Source organism: Leucoraja erinacea, chromosome 2, assembly GCF_028641065.1.
Source record: "Leucoraja erinacea ecotype New England chromosome 2, Leri_hhj_1, whole genome shotgun sequence".
NCBI classification, from domain to species: Eukaryota; Metazoa; Chordata; class Chondrichthyes; order Rajiformes; family Rajidae; genus Leucoraja; species Leucoraja erinaceus.
Genome location: NC_073378.1, coordinates 74094411 through 74114207, shown reverse-complemented (window position 1 = coordinate 74114207; position 19797 = coordinate 74094411). Strand labels below are relative to the sequence as shown.

Sequence of the window (19797 nt, the reverse complement as noted above, 5' to 3'; positions counted from 1 at the left end):
AGTTTTTAATAGATTTTTAAAAACTTTACTGTTATTATGATTAAGCGTAACAATAGTTCCACTCCAAATGTAATGTAAAAACTTTGAACCGTGTAAAGTTACTTATGGTCGGAACTGTTGTGCTGGGGATTTGTACTCCGGTCTGATATTAACAAGGACAGGCTATATTTCATTCCAGAGGGTGCGGTGCTGGTAAGATGTATTGCTTTTGTAGATCATAACTACGTAATTTTTGAAACTTATTGAGAATAAAGATACATTTCGAATAGTGCACATTTCCTGCACCTATATTACTTTCCAAATCTCGCTGATGAAGTTTACATCGCTGCACCAATTTCGCTACTTCTTTGACTCTTTTTATAGGCTGGGAATTGAGGCTTAACAACTATGCAAATGGAACCTTGGCTATTAAACACAACAGCCTCCAAATATGCTGCGAACTACAGACTTGGGGGGATTATTTTTGTCTTTGCGCTTTTTGGTTATAATGGGCTTGTATTCACTGGAATTTAGAAGGATCAGAGGGGATCTTATAGAAACATAAAATTATTAAGGGATTGGACACGCTAGATGCAGGAAACATGTTCCCGATGTTGGGGGAGCGCAGAACTGAGACGAGGAAAAACTTTTTCACACAGAGAGTTGTGAATTTGTGCTATTCTCTGCCTCAGAAGGCAGTGGAGGCCAATTCATTGGATGCATTCAAAAGAGAATTAGATAGAGCTCTTCTGGCTAGCGGAATCAATGGGATATGGGGAGAAGGCAAGAGAGGGATACTGATTGTGGATGATCAGCCATGATCACATTGAATGGCGATGCAGGCTCGAAGGGCTGAATGGCCTACTCCCGCACCTATTGTCGTGTATCTACGGTGTTTACAGAGTACTATATTTACATATCTGTCGTGCTGCTGCAGGTAAGACTTTAATTGTTGCATTTCAAGACATATGACAATAAAACACTCTTGACTCTTGGTTTGCATTCTGGGTGTACGCAGTATAATAGTTTGAACTTGGCTTGTTTTATATTGTTTATGGAGCATTTGTGCAAGTAACTTTACAATTTTGTATGGTAAAGCAGGCTACAATATTATTACCTCGATGTAAACAAAATAAATAGGCTAATTTGCTTATGAATAAGAGAGTTGCACTTGCTGATGGAGACATTGAATTTGGGGATGAACAGGAGTTAAGAATTGAAGATTAATAGTAGTTAGTAGTTTAGTTTATTGTCAGGTGTACCAAGGTACAATGAAAAGCTTTTGATGCATGCTATACCAGTCGGGGGAAAGACTATATGACATTAAAATGCCAAATATTAGATGTATGGCTTTAAGATGGGAGGGGAAATGTTTACAGGGAAATGTTTAGGACTTTTTTTTCTCCAGAGACTGGTAGTTACCTGGAAAGTGCTGCCAGGGGAGGTGGTGGTGGCAGATATGATAATGGAGTTTAAGAAGATTTTAGATATGCACATGGATATGGAGGGATAGGGATTACAGAAAACAAAAAGTCAGAAGAATTTAGTGTTTTGCAGACGCAGTAGGAATTAATGGTTTTACGCCAGCAATTCACAATCTGTACCAACAATTTCACTGAGGGAACGAAATATAATGTTTCCAAGTTATTGATGATACAAAACTAGATAAGGATTCAAGGTGCAGTAACATTAGGCTTAATGGAGAAAGAGACAATCCAAGTGAGACAACCCAAGTGAGTGGTTGAGACCATGACAGATAGTGCATGATGTAGAAAAATGAGAGACCATCTACAATGTACAAAACAGAAAAGCAAAGTATATATTTAAAATGGTCAGAAAATTATGACTTTGGTGCAATTGTACACGTCAATTGATGCACATCCATGCCCTCTAGAGATGATGCGTTACTCCAGCACTTACTCCAGTTTTTGTTTTGTAAACTGGGATTTGCATTGCCTGGTGTCTCGGGTCTGCATTAATATTGGTTTTGTATTTGTTGTTGTGTTGAGTTAATGTGCCTGTAAATGCAACAGGTACGTTCCTTGTTCCTCCCCGGTGCGTTTGCAGGGTTGCGGAGCCACCGCCTGTTCCCGCCGCAGGGGCGGGAGGAAGGAAGTGCAGCGCGGCCCGGCCTGAGCCCCGGCCTGGACGATGCTCGGCGCCCTGGTGCGTGCGGCCCGTTCCCCGCTGCTCACCGGCTGGAGGCCCCGGGCCTTGCTGCGACCCGCCGAGGCCTGTGTCCGGGCCTGCCCCGCGGCCTGCGCCCCATCCCCGCCGCCGGCTGCTGCTGCTGGCGCTGCGGAGCCGCCCCCGAGCCCCCCGGCTTCTTCTGCTCGTCCTGCCGGGCCCTGCAAGCCCCGGACCGGCGGCTCGATTACTTCCAGCTGCTGGGGCTGCCGCGCCGATTCCCCCTGGACCCCGAGCGGCTGCGGGAGGCGCACCGGCGGCTGCAGCGGGCCCTGCACCCGGACAACTTCGCCCGCAGCTCGGCGGTGGAGCGCCGCCACTCGGAGCTACAGTCGGCGCTGCTGAACGAGGCGTTCGCCGCCTTGTTGCGGCCCCTGTCCCGCGGCCTCTACCTGCTGGAGCTGGAGCTGCCGGGTGAGCCGCCGGCCGCCGGGGAGGCTGAGGCCGAGGCAGACCCCGCCTTGCTGGGCGCTGTGCTGGAGCTGAACGAGCGCTTGGCCGAGGCCGACAACCAGGCCGACGTTCGCCGTGTGGCCGCCTCGGTGGAAGCGCGGCTGCGGGAGCTGGAGGACAAGGTGGACCTGGCCTTCGAGCAGGGTCGCCCCCGGGACGCTCGGCCGCTGCTGCGCCAGATGAAGTACTGGAACAGCATCGGCGACCGGGTGAAGGAGCGGCTGCTGCCCCGCTGAAGCAAGGCCAGGCCAAGCCAAGCCAAGCCAAGCCTGGGGTAAAGTGCCCACCCTCGCCCCAAACAGTGAGGGATTCCTGCCACTGGTTACTGTGGCAATCAGATGGGTGGAAACGTGGTCCAGTGTCAGTGCCTTGAACCAACATTTATTGTTCTAAACATTCACCTTGACATCCCTCACTGATCTCGGCCCACCAGGTCTTCGTAACCTCTTCCCACCTTATCAAATCCATTCAGTACAGTTCAGTATTTTTGACTCGCGCCTAAAATGTGCCCTTTGTTTTCATCTTTTATGGTCATTAGCAGCTGAAAGAGCTTCTTAGTATACCATCGTCCCCTAGCCCCCGGCAGTCATATTTCAGAAAAACACAAAGTGATGGAGGAACTCAGCTGGTCAGGTTGCATCTGTGGAGGGAATGGGCTGGGTAACGTTTTGGGTCGTTGCCTGAAACTTTGTCTGTCCACGTCCTTCCAGGGATGGTGCCTGTCCAATTAAGTTTGTGTTTTTCCTCCTGTCCTCATTCTTCAAGGAACGGGGGTTCCCCTCCCCTACTATAGATGAGGCTCGCACCAAGATCTCTTCCATACCCCGTAACACTACTCTCTCCCCATCCCCCCACTTGTAACAAGGGCAGTCCCCCACATCCTCACCTTTCACCCAACTAGCCGTCACATACAACAAATAGTCCTCTGTCATTTTTGCCACCTCCAACATGACCCCACCACTCGCCACATCATCCCATCTGCCCCCCTCTGCTTTCCATAAAGACCGCTCCTTCCGTAACTCCATTGTCAATTCTTCCCATCCCTCCCGCACCACCCCCTCCCCGGGCACTTTCCCTTGCAACCGCAAGAGATGCTACACTTGTCGCTTTACCTCCCCCCTCGACTCCATTCAAGGACCCAAGCAGTCGTTCCAGGTGTGACAGAGGTTCACCTGCATCTCCTCCAACCTCATCTATTGCATCCGCTGCTCTAGATGTCAGCTGATCTACATCGGTGAGACCAAATGTAGGCTTAGCGATCGTTTCGCCGAACACCTCCGCTCAGTCCGCATTAACCAACCTGACCTCCCGGTGACCTCAGCACTTCAACTCCCCCTCCCTTTCCCAATCCAACCTCTCTGTCCTGGGCCTCCTCCTTGGCCAGAGTGAGCACCACCGGAAATTGGAGGAGCAGCACCTCATATTCCACTTGGGCAGTCTGCACCCAAGCGGCATAAACATTGAATTCTCCAATTTCCGGTAGCCCTTGCTGTCTCCTCCCCTTCTCAGCTCTCCCTCAGCCCTCTGGCTCCTCCTCTTCCTTTTTCCTTCCCCCCCCCCCCCCCCCCAGATGGGGAGAGAGGGGGGGGGGCACCTTCCATCAGTCTGAAGAAGGGTTTCAGCCCAAAACGTTGCCTATTTCCTTCGCTCCATAGATGCTGCTGCACCCGCTGAGTTTCTCCAGCACTTTTGTCTACCTTCAATTTTCCAGCACCTGCAGTTCCCTCTCAAAAAGTTTGTGTTTTGCTCGGGGGATTGAACCTGCTACAAAAACGGTGCCTCCATTTCTTTAATGGGCTTGGCCAAGTAAAGAACATTACTATCTTTGAAACTTAATAAAAAATTCTAAACTTTTGCTTGAAACTTTCAAGAGTTTACTTTCTCACGTTTTAATTTTTACAGTATCTTGTACTACAAATGCATAGTTTCTGTGTCTCTTGCTAATCTATCAGATCATTCCACAAGCCACAAACAAAATCAGAAATCCCTTAACTGTCCACATCCAAGGGATAAAGCATTCTCCCGAGGACGACAGGTGGCGCAATGGGCTAAGTGTTCGGCTGGCGACTGGAAGGTAGCCGGTTCGAATCCCGCTTGGAGTGCATACTGTCGTTGTGTCCGTGGGCAAGACACTTCACCCACCTTTGCCTGTGTGTGAATGTGTGTGAATGACTGGTGGTGGTCGGAGGGGCCGTAGGCACAGATTAGCAGCCACGCTTCCGTCAGTCTGCCCCAGGGCAGCTGTGGCTACGGAAGTAGCTCACCACCACCGAGTATGACTGAGGAGTGAATGAATAATGCGATGTAAAGCGCCTTGAGTATCTAGAAAGGCGCTATATAAATCCCATCCATTCATTATTATTCTTTAAAATTTCCCAAACATTCATTACCCTTTTAAGAGCAATGCATTTTCTGAGGTCTAGCCTGTTTTGTTCTATGCAGAGGAGGCTGGATCAAAAACAATCTTGAAAATATCATAAATCATGAAAGTATCAGCTTTGATTTAACTTGGCTACCTTGTGAGTTCCATTTTAGATTTACAATTTGCATAATCAACACATTTCATTTTAACACTATCCTTTTCTGCAGTTTTTTGCCAAATCCATCCAAAAGAAAGCATCTCTCAACTCACAATAGACAATAGGTGCAGGAGTAGGCCCTTCGGCCCTTCGAGCCAGCAGCGCCATTCACTGCGATCATGGCTGATCATTCCACATTCAGTACCCCGTTCCTGCCTTCTCACCATATCCCCTCACTCCGCTATCTTTAATAGAACTATAAGAACTCGCCTTCATCAGCTATCTTTAGTTTCTAACGTCTCATCCCTGAGAGAATTTCTTTTAAAAACTTTACTGGTTCCATCCCTTTTAACATTCATATTAAATATTTCACAACCTTGGGTTTCCCATGTGATGTCCCAATGAAATTATTTTAAGTGCGCTTATTATTGTAAACTATTATACATTTTGATGACATCCATTTCTTCACCACTCCTTTGTCGTGAAAAAAAATAAATGCTTTTTCCTGGTTCTAAATCATTACAAAATATTGCCAATTTATGCACAATTTATCTTCACAGTATTTGAATTCTTGAATTGGCACCATCTGGTTTTCTAAGCAACAGTACTTTAATATATTTTAATAGTTGTAACTAAAAACATGGTATTTTTTCCTGCAGCAAATATGAGGTGAGGAAAGAAGCAGAGTTGATCTTTAATAGTTCTGCTGAGCATCTATTTAATTTCAGATTTCCACAATCTTCCTTTTATTCCACAATTTCCACAAAACTTTGCTTTTACAATCAATATAGGCTGCTTCAGTTTACAAATAAGCAAATATGCACATTACAGTCAAACTTGCCCTTTGCCAGATTAGTGGGGCATAGATGGCATAAATGTGGCTTCCCCATGGGAGAAGTTAAACATTCTCTTAATTTTCTGTTCAGCTTCACTAAAATTATTCAGTATAAGTTGCAAAATATAGATTATTATAGTTAGTTCAGTGTGTACGTAGCTGCAAATAAGTGCTTTTGTACATCATACAATATTTACGTGATCTGACAATTCCAATTTGTTCTGTTTGTTACATAGGATGAAGCAGATTGCATTGGAACATGGGTATCCATGGATTGACGTCCTACATTGGAGAAAATCATCATTTTTTTAATAATATAAAATTACAAAATACAAGAATTGTGATTGATGGTAATAACTTATTTCACAGACTTTACTTTGACTCTGGTTTGGATCTTAAGTATGGAGGTGAATACGATTCATTTACAGATACCATCTATAAATTCTTTGAAGCTCTATTACTCTGTAATATTTCACCATATGTGGTTTTCGATGGTGGATGCGACTGCTCTGATAAAAAATTTGAAACTATCAAACAACGTGCCAAGGACAATATCCTCAAGGCACACACAATTTCAAGAGGTGGAAGAGGGACTGTGTTGCCACTACTTGCTCCAGAAGTTTTTAAACAAGTTTTAATGCAGTTGCAAGTACCATTTGTCCAGTGTCATTCTGAAGCAGACCGTGACATTGTCACTCTTGCTAATCAATGGAACTGCCCTGTCCTAACACTGGATAGTGACTTCTGTATCTTCGAGTTAAAGGCTGGTTATTGTCCACTCAATTATTTCAAGTGGAAAAATATAACTGGTCTTAAAGATCATTCTGATTTCTATATTTCGGCCCAGTGTTTCTCAATAGAAAATTTCTGCAACCATTTTAATCACCTGAACAAAGCTCTCCTTCCACTCTTCGCAGTGTTGAATGGTAATGATTATATTAATCTTCCTTTTTTGGAGAACCTTTTCACCAGAGTGCGTTTCCATGCAAGGACGTCTTCAGCAGGAAGGAAGAACACACGTATTCAAGGGCTCCTGAACTGGCTGGCTGAGTTTTCTGAGCCAAAAGATGCAATAGAAAACATTCTGAAGCACCTCAAGCAAAGTGAACTCGAGAAGGTCCGAGCAGTTCTGTATTATCATATGGATGAATACATTCAGTCGGAGGTGGATCTTGCAATGTACTTTCATAACAAGGAGATAAGGCCCCATGTTCCCACTGTGTTGGCAAACAAAGCCCCAGAATGGATGTTAGTTGCCCTGTTGAAAGGAGAGTTGGCTCCATTTCTGAGTGACTGCTTGACCTTGAGAAGAACGTTCCTACATGCTCAGGTGGAAAACAACCGCAGGAGCAGCAGTCACAGGTGCTCATTGTACATTCGCCAGGTTATTTATGGATTGCTAATTTCCGAGGAGACTTTTCCTGATGCAACATTGGGTTTATCTGCTAAATTACCAGGAAAGGCCAGCCTTAGTACTGAAGAATTCGGAAAAGTGCATTATGTGCAAGAATATGATAGGCATGAGCAGACCTTAAGAAAAAACAACATTCAAGCAGTAGGGAAAAGTTTCAACTCCGTCAAAATACATTCACTGCAAAGACTACCAGAAGTAAGATGATTTTTAAAAAAAAAGTAATTTAAGTAGTTCTACGTAAATTTCATTTTGCATAATTTTCTCACCAAGTCTCATGAATGAAATCCACTGGGAACTTCCTGCTGTAACACACCTTTGCGACTACACATTCTTCATCAGGGACATGCATTACAACTTTTTAAAATGCACCTTGGTGTACCTGAGCTGTTGGTGAATGCACCACTTTATTGTCCATCCCTAAATGAAATGAGGGCCAGTCACCTACTGTAGCCATCAAAGTCTTTCCGATGTAGATATTCCCACAGTTGGGTGAGGAGTTCCAGAGTTTAAACTGAGTGATAAAGAAAGAATGGTGATATATTTCCAACTTAGGATGTTGTGTGCTTAGGAACATGAAGGTGATACTATTCAAATGTGCTTTCTGTCCATGCCCCTGACCACGTATGTTGCCGATTTGGGATGTGGTGGCAGAGTAGCTTGGGTAATTACCAGCAGCCTTAGTGTGGGCCTTAGTGATCTTACCTGTCAGGTCAAAGCATAGCCTTGCAACTGGTACCGTGTGGTCCAGTTCAACCTGTGGGATATGCTCATCCTTCATTGAAAGTCTGCTTTGGTGAACCAGGCAGAATGAACCAATGTCTGGAAAGGCGATGCAGCAATGCAAAGGGCTAGTCAGAGCACTAAAGACGACAGGGCCATCCACTGCAGCCAAGAAGTCTCCAGCCGTGATGATTTTTCATATCACTGGACTCTGACTTCTACAGCTGAGAGGGTGGAGTTGTCACAGTGCAACAGCTTCTCCACCTCATTCACACACAGGTTTTTGTGCAGCCCTCTTCTGTCAGAATGGAGACTGCACAACCCACCATCTTCGTTACCGACGGGCCACCACCAGTGTGGGTGATTGAGGGAATTAATATTTGGAATTGTGGATGATGTGGCAGTCAAGCAGGCTGCTTCCATCCTGAATGTCGAGTCTTAGGAGCTGAGCTTATTCCATCTCATTCCTGATTGTATGGGTGCTGGAAAGGCTTTGAGTTGTTGGGAGCTAAGTCACTCACCACATTTGCCTCTAACCTGATTTTGTAGACATAAAATGTACCTAGCTGGTCCATTTAAGTTCTTGAATAATGGCAATCGCCCACCCCCTCACCCCACAGTAACTCAACCATGAATGTATTCCCCCAATGCCCATTTTACCAGTGGTCATACTTGGTGAAATGCTCCTCAGATGTCAAGGCGTGCATACCTCAATGTTCAAGCTCACTCCCATCCCCAGACTCCCATGTTCAGCCTTGAGATGTGGTCCTAGCACTGTATTTTAATTTTAGTTTAAAACTGGTCATAGCTCCAGATATTTAAAATAATTCATTGGAATTCCTGGGCAATAGCCATCTGTATAGTTTCATCTCATCTCTAAGCCATTATCGACATAGACATTTATCTTTTTAACTTTGATTTTCCTATACAAAATGAGGCAGGTCTTTCCAGATCTGCAGATTATCTGTGTAGGAAGGAACTGCAGCTGCTGGTTTAAACCGAAGAAAGACCCAAAAAGCTGCCGTAACTCAGCAGGTTAGACAGCATTCTCTGGAGAAAAGGAATAGGTGACGTTTCAGGTCAAGACCCTTCTTCAGACCAAATAGGCAAAGTTTTGGATCGAGACACCAATTCAAAAAGGGTTTGAAGAAGGGTCTAGACCCGAAACATCACCTGCACCTTTTCACCAGAGATGTTGTCTGACCCGCTGAGTTACTCCAGCTTTTTGTGTCTATCATCTGTTATGTTATGCATCAAAAGATCAAAAACATCTTCTGGGCTCCCTTCACTCCCAAGATCCGAATAGCCAATATTACAGTTTAGTTTGTCACGTGCACCAAGGTACAGTGAAATGCTTTGGTCATGTGCTATCCAGTTAGCAGAGAGACAATAATATGACGGGCGAATAAGCAAGCCAAGCGTTGAGAATCAAAGAGATCTTTATTGTCAAAACAAAGAGAACAACACACAAGCGAATGGGGGAAGGTTGACCCGGGGGTTCATTATATATACTAGGGCACATCCCTATACCTCGTGACAACTCCTTCCCGCCATGCCCCAGTCACGTGACCCTATCCCCCACTGCCGAGGGTTTGCCTAGTAAGTGGACTAACCACCAGGTGGTGCCACAATAATTACAATCGAACCATTTACAGTGTATAGATGCACGATAAGGAATAACGTTTAGTGTAAGAAAAAGCCAGCAAAGTCCAATCAAGGATAGTCCGAGGGCCACCATGGAGGTAGATAGTAGTTGAGCACTGCTCTCTGGTTGTGGTAAGATGACCAGGTTGTCTGATAACAACTAAATGTTGTATAAATCTTCATATTTTTCACAGCACGGTAGGCCAGTCAGTCACTAAGTCTATGTCAGCTTTCAAAGCACTGAATTCCCCCACTTATTTCACTGCAAACCATTCCATCTCACATGCAAAACAGCACCGATTCTCCTACCACCCACTGATATTATGGACCACTTACAGTTGCTGACAACATCCGAAGTCAGGATCAAATCCAGTTCCCTGGAGTTGAGGGGCAGCTCCACCATGCTGCCCTAGGCTGAAACAAACCAACTGTCTTTGATTTTCGTGGTTGCATTCTCATGCAAGTTTATAACTAAATTTCAGTTAAAAAATCTCATGAGATAGAGCTAAGATGATCAAGTTGTCTGATAACAACTAAGAAGAAACTGCCCCTGAATATGTAGGTGTGTGTTTTCACACTTCAATACCTTTTGCCAGATGGGAGAGGGGCAAAAACCCCTATTATAACAAAGGTCCATATTGGATAAGAGTTTTTGTGTGCTTGATCTTGTGGTTTGTAATGGGCGATTTCTTACTTTAAGTCCACATTATTTGGTTGAGACTTGGCAGCTGAGTTTCAGAGAAAACCCATACATTTTACATATTAATTAGGTGTAGGCCACTTGGCCCCTTAAGCTTACTCACTTATTTAATACAATTGTGATCAACCTCTACTCTGCATTCCTAATCTATTATAGCAAAAATACAATTGGATGGAGCTGGGCCTTAGCTTATTGTTTAAAATATAGTGATGGAAATGCTTCCATTCTAACTTAATCTATTGTAAAATTGTTTAGTGCACGTGGAAATTGTATTCATTGTCGCCAAAAATTGTTTTGTCATAGTTTGTAACTTATAATTTGTATACTTAGAATATTTACATGACATGAGACATGCTTTAATATGAATTTTTTCATCAGAAACATTAGATGTTTGTTTAATAATAAGTTATCTCATTTAGTCATTTGACAGGACATCATTTTGTTCATTACAAATTCATTTGAGTTACATGAAATAATCATACATGTAATCTTTTTTACAGATTTCTATCCTGGATAGAACCCATTTTTTTTTGGAGACCCTGAAAGTGAATGCTGATGTGCACGCTTTGCCAGTCAACCTTCATTTAACAGTTTATATTACCTGCTACTGGATAGCTCAGGCTGAACCCAAAGTGACATTGCACCATCTCCAGGCTCTACTGCTTTGTATTGTAACTGGAGAATTACATAAACTAATACACAAACCTGGTAACTATAAGTCACAAGAATAAGTCATTTCTGAATTGCATGTGTATGCATGTTTTAAAGCCGGAGAGTAGCAATGTACATATGTCAGCTTGGCCCTATCACTGCAATAAACTAATTTCACTGAACTTTCATCAGCTGTTAGCTCCTCCTTAAATTAGGATTACATTAACCTGTGTTATGAGTGTATTTTTGTTAGACAAGGGTCATTGTCAGATATAGAATGGAATTGCTTGTTAATTGTGCATTTATATACCAACATAATATAGCACATATTAAGGCTCTTTACAATTTAAAGTGAACTGTATTGGAGAAATTTAGTTTCATCTCTTACAAGTAAACATGACAGCTATATGTGAAAAAACCTACATGGATTGAAAAAAATGAACAGGTACCTTGTTTTTGATAATGTTCTTAAGACTTGTAGGATGAGTTTGTAAACAAAATGTCCCTGCACCACTGTTTGAGTGAGATGCTTATAAGGGCAGTCCTGTTGTGTAGATGTGAACACTGATGGAATTCTGCAACTGCAAACAAAGTACTAATTTAAAAGGAAAAACTGGCCATTTAAAAATAGAGAAAGGGAGAGGAAAACAACAAATAGAAAACTGTGAAGACTGAAATGCAGTAGTGTAGGAAATACCAGATAGGTCTGTTTTTCCTTTATCGGCTGGCACAATGGCATAGTTCCATCTGGTGTCTGTGGGAGTTTGCACGTTCTCCCATTGACTGCGTGAGTTTCCTCCAGATGCTCCAGTTTCCTTCACATCCCAAAGATGTGTGGGTTTGTAAGCCAATTGGCCTCTGTTTGAATGGGTGGGGAGTGGAGGAGCAGGTAGAAAGGCAATGAGACTGAGTGCTATATTAGTGAAGGCTTGAGGGGGCATGTAGCCTACCTCTGCTGCAAATTATGTTCATTAATGATTCTTCAGATCAAATAAAAGGTTTAACTATGTTTTTGCTCAAACATGTCTAGGGAACGAGAACTCCACCGAGAATGGCAGTGAAATGGTGTATGAAAGACTTTCCCAGCTGAGACAAAAAGAGCAGCAAATGGGAAATCTGAATGTAGATGTAGCTCACGTCTTCTGTCAATGGCAGAGTTGTCTTTTAATGGGAATCTATTTAAATCAGCTCTTGTGCTGTCCTCTTCCAACACCAGATATTACACGGTAAGAAATGAACAAATGTGTTCTTGGTTCTCAGCAGAACAGTGTTTAAAATGTATAATTGATGTTAGGTGGCTATAATTAAGCATACCACATCTGATGCCTAGAAAGACAAAATAAAACTTGGAACTCGTGGAGATCAACAGACCTAGAAAGAATGAAGAGCTAAAATGAATTAAAAAAGAAAACAAATAGAAATTGATGAGTTCACAGGATGAAATCTGAACCAAAGTTCTGGAAGGAGTGGCATGGGATGTACTAGTTGTCATTTCCAAAATGGTTTCTACAATGTAAAGGCAACAAATGCCACTCAACTTAGTATGAATTACAGAATGGGGAATTGGATCAGATAGACCTGTCAGTACCAAGGAAATGCTAGAATGTATTATTAAAGAAGCAATGCCACTTAGAAAGTAATAATAGGATTAGACAGAATGAGCATTATGAAGAGTAAATTGTATATGACAAATTTGCTAGTTTTTGTTCAGGTTGTATCCAAAAAAAGATGGATGTGTTGGAGATAGTGAATGTGACATATTAGGATCTCACAGGGGATGCTACATAGTTTTTTAAACTAAAGTCAAATAGAATTGAGGTTAATTATCAGAAAATAGCAATTTTTGGGATGGGATGTGTCAGAAGGGTTGGAACTGGGCCCAATCTGTCCACATTCCTTTCCACTATTGATCTAGATTGTATCCAGGTATATTGATAAACAAAAATGCAGGTTGGCAGTGAGAGTTATGAAAAGGATGCAGCAAGGATTCAAAAAGATATCGACTGTGAATGGTAAAAAAAATTAGTCATTCACTTTGAAAGGAACAAAATTTTTTTTAAATGCCAAGAGATAGAAATATATTGGTATCCAGAAATTATTGAAAATTTAAAAGATACAGCAAATGATTAAGATGGCAAATAGCGTGTTATCTTTTAATGCGGGAATGGGGGGAATATTGACTCAATAATAAACTAAACTAAGGAAGGTTTGAGTACAAGAGTAAAAAATATCTTCCAGTAGTTATATGGCCCTGCTTCTGGAATAGTGTGAAGGCTATTGGTCGCTATCAAAAAAAAGAGTGTAAAATAGTAATTTGCTACATTGATTCCAGGAACAGTAGGATTGAACTTCAAGGAGAGGATATGCAGAGTGGATCAAGTCTCTCAAGTTTAAATGCTCTCATCTAATTGAAAACAAATTATTACAGGAAGAGAGGCAGGATTGAAGTTCTTGCAGCTGGGATATATAGAACTAGAGGTTATTCTTAAATTAAGGGATCACCATGCAAGACATTTCTTGAGAGTACTGAATCCTAGGTAGAGAATTCCAAAGAGAACCATGAAGGCTCTTTCACTGAGTAATGGCAATGATGATTGATGAATTTTCAATGTCAAGGAAACGGGAGAGATATGGACTCACAGTGGGTAAAGGATGCTTGGTAAAAGATCAGTCATAATCTTTTTGACTGATAGGACACTTACTCTTATGTTTTGATTTCTTCAATACTCAAGAAATCCTCTAATAGAAATCCTGTTTCTGTCCTGGAAAGGCTCTACAGTGGAACTTTAATTCATCATTTCTACCAAGAGCTGAAATCAATGGCTTCCACAGAGAATCTACTGGAAGGTTCCCTGGCTGCAGATGAAATGTACTCCCAGCTCCTACATGCAGTGACTGCCACAGTACCAACAGATTTCTTTAGTATGGGGAAAAAATCCAAGTCTCGTGGCAAGTTGAAGAAAAAACAAACTATTGTGACATCAACAGACAAAGGTTATCAAGGGCTCCCTTTGGGAAATGATGCAAATAGATTTGCAACCTTGCCAAATGAGAACTGTGCCTAAACCTCATTAATGCTGTACTATTTTGACATCTGCACCAAAATCTTTGGATTCTACAGACTGCTATTTGCCATTTTCAATCGTTAATTTTTTGTAGACAAGTGATCATCTATACAATTTTTGAATGGGAAATATTTTATAAATGTAACTATTAAATTAGCAGTGTTTGGTTGTTCATCCGTTAATGCTTTTATGAGGAACTTTAACAAAAACAGCACGTATATGAATGCATTGTTATTGAAACATAGGTTTCCAAATAAATATTTTAAACTATCCAAACTAAACTTGTCTGGGACACAAATCAAACTGTTGAACCCGCTTTTTGGAAATTAATAAAACATTTTGGCTGTACATTATCTTTCGTAACTGAAATATTAGACAATAGACGCAGGAGTAGGCCATTTGGCCCTTCGAGCCAGCACCGCCATTTAATGTGATCATGGCTGATCATCCCCAATCAGTAGCCCGTTCCTGCCTTCTCCCCATATCCCCTGACTCCGCTATTTTTAAGAGGAGTTTATACACTGAGTTTAAGAGCAGTTTATATACTGTAACACCCCCGTCCCACTTAGGAAGCCTAACTAACATTTGAAATGGTGCACTAACCAAATAAATGCCATAATTGATAGCTATGAAAGTCTCCAGGTCGGTCATAGTCTGCAGGTTTTTGTCAGTCCCCCTACCTGTTTTCTAAATCTTCATAACCTCACGGTAGGCCACCAGCAACCTCCGGGAACAGCTTGGAAACCACTGAATTCCGCAAAGTTTCACTGAGGTTTCCGTTCAGGTTTCCTAACAGGGACAGGGGCATAACACCATTTGATATGATGGACCACTAACTGACAAATCCAAATCAGGATCAAATCCATTGTTAGCTATGTTGAGGGGCAGCTCCACTATGCTGTCCTAGTCCGCTTTCCAACTGTCTTTGATTTTCGTGTTGTATATTCTTCAAGTTTATAATTTCACAGCATGTTACAAAAGTCAGTCAGATAGAGCTAAAGTGGAGATAGGTCCAAAGCACTGTAAAGACCCACTTATTTCACTGCAAACATTCCATCTTGCATGTGCAAATCTGGCACTAGCATGAGTTTCTCCTCAGAGATACCCATTTCAGATTATGGATGCACTTTCACAGTTGCTGACAACATTCTAAGTCAGGATCAAAGGACAGTTCCCTAGAAATTAGGGTCAGCTAGGCCATTCTGCCCTTCGAGCCTGCACCGCCATTCTGTCTTTGATTTTCATGGCTGATCATCCAACTGCAGTATCCCGTACCTAAATTTCAGTTAAAAAAATCTCATGATCCCCTAGAGCTACAAGGGCCACAGATAGGTCCCTCTTGGTATAGCCAAGAACTCCTCAACTACCCTCAGTGGCACCTTCCAGAGATTCACCACTTCTCTGTGCTCAAAAAAGGCTTCTCATCTCGAGTTTTTAAAGGATTTCCCCCTTTCCTTAAGCTGGATGCCTTGTCCTGGACTTGGTGATCGTAACAATCTTCCTGCATCAACCCCATGGACCCCAGTGGGTGGTACAAGATTTGATATTGTAGTCCTAGCTTTTATATGGATTGCCAATAACATGTTTGATAATTAAGTTCGGAAACTGGCAAAGCAGTATAATTGTTAAGTACAGATTTTTATTGTACCTGTCAAATTGTTCCACACTGAATGCCCATGAAAGTCCGAAAACAAAGTTGGAACTGGTTCTGTTTTGGATGGAATAAAATAATTCTTTAAGAAGTTTGCCTTTGTATGGACATTTCAGAATCAAAACAACAAATATTCCATATACAATATGTACAATGCAGAATCTAGACTGTAGGAAAGAACTGCAGATGGTTTAAATCAAAGGTAGACACAAAATGCTGGAGTAACTCAGCGGAACAGGCAATCTCTCTGAAGAGAAGGAATGGGAGACATTTCGGATTGAGACCCTTCTTCAGACTGATGTCAGGGGAGTAGGCAGGACAAAGATAGAATGTAGTCAGAGACAGTAAGACTAGTGGGAGAACTGGGAAGGGGGAGGGGGTGGAGAGAGGGGAAGCAAGGGCTATTTGAAGTTAGAGAATAGACAATAGGTGCAGGAGTAGGCCATTCGGCCCTTCGAGCCAGCACCGCCATTCAAAGTGATCATGGCTGATCATTCCCAATCAGTACCCCGTTCCTGCCTTCTCCCCATATCCCCCGATTCCACTATCTTTAAGAGCCCTATCTAGCTCTCTTGAAAGTATCCAGAGAACCAGCCTCCACCGTACTCTGAGGCAGAGAATTCCACAGACTCACAACTCTGTGTGAGAAAAAGTGTTCCTCGTCTTCGTTCTAAATGGCTTACCCCTTATTCATAAACTGTGGCCCCTGGTTCTGGACTCCCCCAACATCGGGAACATGTTTCCTGCCTCTAGCGTGTCCAAACCCTTAACAATCTTATATGTTTCAATAAGATCCCCTCTCAACCATCTAAACTCCAGAGTACAAGCCCAGCCACTCCATTCTCTCAGCATATGACAGTCCCACCATCCCGGGAATTAACCGTGTAAACCTATGCTGCACTCCCTCAATAGCAAGAATGTCCTTCCTCAAGTTTTAAATGACCTCCCCTTTATTCTTAGACTGTGGCACCTGGTTCTGGATTCTCCACCATTAGGAATATTTTTCCTGCATCTAGCTTGTCCAGTCCATATATAATTTTATAAATGGTGGTGCAGGTTCGAAGGGCCAAATGGCCTCCTCCGGCACCTATTTTCTATGTTTCTAGCAGCCGTCACTCACCTTTTAGATTCCTTCACTTTATGGCTCTCACTATTGCTCCTACATCCAAATTTTCAGTCTTGCACAGGCATCTCAGCTGTTGCCATTCTCGTTTTCTGATATTTCCCTTGTCACTCTCTCACTGCAGTTTTCACCAAAGGTCATATACTTTGATTTTCTTTTGACACAAATTAAATAAAGCTAGGGAAGCTTGCAGGTGTTAACAATGATATAAGCCTTAAAAGCATAGCATTTTTCTTAACCTGTTCTTAAAAATTGAGATTGACATTGTAGCTATTGAAGTGTTAAAATATATAACATAATAAATTGGCTCTCAAAATATCAATAAACCATAGCTCCAAATGTTAATCCCTTTTGGAAAATTGAGCCTTTCCTGCTTCATCATTCCTTCATTACCACCCCTCCTCCACCCAACTTGCTGCCTCAATCTTTCTTACAGCTTGATAAACGTTACAGACTTTGAGAACATGAAACAAAATCTTCTCGTTTTTATTGGGAAATTTTAAATTGCATCTCAACAAAAAACTTGCTTCTTCAAAAACAGGTTAGAAAACTATAAAACAAAGATAATCCATTGGTGTGTGTGACTGTAAAGTGCAATCTCTGCATGTACTTTCACCACTATCATTTTCATCTCATCACTAGTTTCTCAGCTGACAAAATGCAAATTCACCTTAGGTCAGGTCAAGAAAAGGAAATTACTACACACATTTCCTGGAGAGCTCTTAATGAAAATATTAAATACAATATGCTGGGATAACTCAAGCCTCACTGTGATGGCAAAAGGGTTTTGAGAGTTCTTGCAGCACCTTTTTTCTCCTAGATTCAAGCATCTGCGGATGCTTTTATCTTCAGCGAGACAATTAGATCGTTAACTTACTATTGTGAAGTCTAATATTTTGGTGATTTGAGACTTTAAATTACTTTTTTGTCATTTTTAATTTAAGCCACTAAGGGAGGGGGTTCACATTATGGGATATTTATTTATTTATCCACTGATCATTTACCTTACTTTGTTCCAACTTCACCTGTTTTATCTCCAGAATTCTCCCCTTCCCATCCCCCCACGCCATGAGTATTAAGAAGGGTTCCGAACCAAGAATTGTTTGCCCATTCCCTCCACAAATGCTGCCTGATTCAGTGAGTTATTCAGCACATTGTTTTGCACTTTGTGTGAATAGTGACTAATAGAGCAACTACAATAATACATGAATGCAACTTTAAACAGACCCATCACAGCACCACTAAAAGGAACACACAATTAAACACAAATCAGGTGCTGTACTGCAAAGCTGTTCCTAAAATCTTTCATCTGGGAACTTAACATCATCATATTTTTGAAACTTAATTCCTATTACATTTGAAGTAGAAATGGCCATTATTAGGTATTACTGATAGTTTCAAATTTAAATGAGTCACACCAGTTCATCTTCAGCCTGCCTACTTATTAGTAGCTATGTGATATGATAGAAAAACAATCTATTCCTTCGGACGGCTTGTTTGTGATTTGAACTATGAATTGGAATGGGTTATCCCATTAGTCAGTACAATCTAGTGGCTGGACTTGAAAACATTAACCCTATTTTGCCAAAGTCAAATCAAATACCTTCTTCACTTGAGAAATGTTTAGAAACCGGCAGGAACAACGATGGCCCAAGGAAATGGAGAACAAATAATACTGATTCTTAAATTGTACATTTAAAACAGCATTACTATTATTTAGTAATAGATTCTAGTGAGGACGACATGTTTTTGACATTACAACTTGCACCATAGAAGGCCATTCAAACACAGGAAAATAAAATCTCATAAAATGTCCTAAAATCATAATCAAAGACAAGAAAAGAATGACTATTTCTTACCTCATTTATATATGTTGCATTCTGTACCCCACATCTGAGTGAGGACACGCAAGATTTGCAGAGGATTTAATGCAGGTTCACATTTCAGGCACAGCGTACAGTATATTCCAAATGCAGAAGGCAAAAAGATGGTCCAATTAGTGCATGATGAACTTGATAAAAAGACTGGCAAGAAATTTCTTCGAAAATTACAGGAAGTCTAACTACACAGAATTGAATGATTATCCAAATATTACCATTTGTTATTTTTCCTTTGGTAATTCATATTTCAAATAATCCTCAACATAAGGAAACTAGATTCTTCAAAGTCTATGTCGACCCAAGGTCAAAACTAGCAATCAAAAAGGCTCCTTCTCTATATTATGAAAGTTCATCCTACCTCAATAATTTGCCCTCATCCATATCCTCGCTGTCTCTAAACCTCTGGCTGCTCTTCCACGTTATTCCATCTTACAAAAACTTGAACAGTAAAAGAATTCTCATACTATATCTAAATCTAAAATAAAAAAATAGCTAATAGAAATATTCACCAGAATAGCCATCTGTGGAGATAAAAGAGGTAAACAAATAATTCATCTTCTCTTATACTCTATTTGTTTATTGCATTTCCTAGTTTTATTAAAAACAAATACATTTGAGGAAATCTAAAACTCTGCAGCTCATCCTCAAAGTCTTGCCAATCCTGTTCACCAAAGACTACTGTGCCTGGCAAATTCATTCTGTTCTAACATTGCCCCAATTTCAATATTTGGTTCATTATGAATCCTAGTGTACTCTAAGGTCTCCCTCTAACTGTGTGATCTCAAGATCTTGGATTTAATTGTGTTTTTTTTGTTTGTTTTTTTGCAACTCTCGATTTCCACTTTAAGATGTTTTTCAGAACCCAATCTACAAATTAGATTTTCTTATGAGCATAATTTTGCTTGATATCACTGCTAAGAAACATTAATATTTCATTCTGTCAACATCATATTTTGTAAAACTGGATTGTATATAT

At 41.4% G+C, this 19797-nt stretch overlaps 2 protein-coding genes across 5 annotated transcripts; both read left to right on the top strand.

Annotated features, from left to right (window-relative positions):
* Positions 1–69: 69 nt before the first annotated feature.
* aste1b (asteroid homolog 1b) lies at positions 70–14515 on the top strand. Of its 4 annotated transcripts, none has more exons than XM_055658567.1 (5): positions 70–192; positions 6210–7582; positions 10952–11159; positions 12133–12328; positions 13873–14515. In XM_055658567.1, exons 2-5 carry the CDS (start codon positions 6233–6235, stop codon positions 14165–14167), a joined length of 2049 nt encoding a protein of 682 aa, XP_055514542.1. In that variant the 5' UTR covers positions 70–192; positions 6210–6232; the 3' UTR covers positions 14168–14515. The 4 variants fall into 4 exon arrangements, with proteins under 4 accessions (XP_055514542.1, XP_055514559.1, XP_055514549.1 ...); XM_055658584.1 differs by lacking the exon at positions 70–192 and adding an exon at positions 2759–2893; XM_055658574.1 differs by lacking the exon at positions 70–192 and adding an exon at positions 2882–3052.
* hscb (HscB mitochondrial iron-sulfur cluster cochaperone) lies at positions 2013–4484 on the top strand. Its single transcript, XM_055658607.1, is given in 2 exon segments — positions 2013–2227; positions 2230–4484. Coding segments are annotated over 2 exon segments (723 nt in total). The 5' UTR covers positions 2013–2130; the 3' UTR covers positions 2856–4484.
* Positions 14516–19797: the final 5282 nt, after the last annotated feature.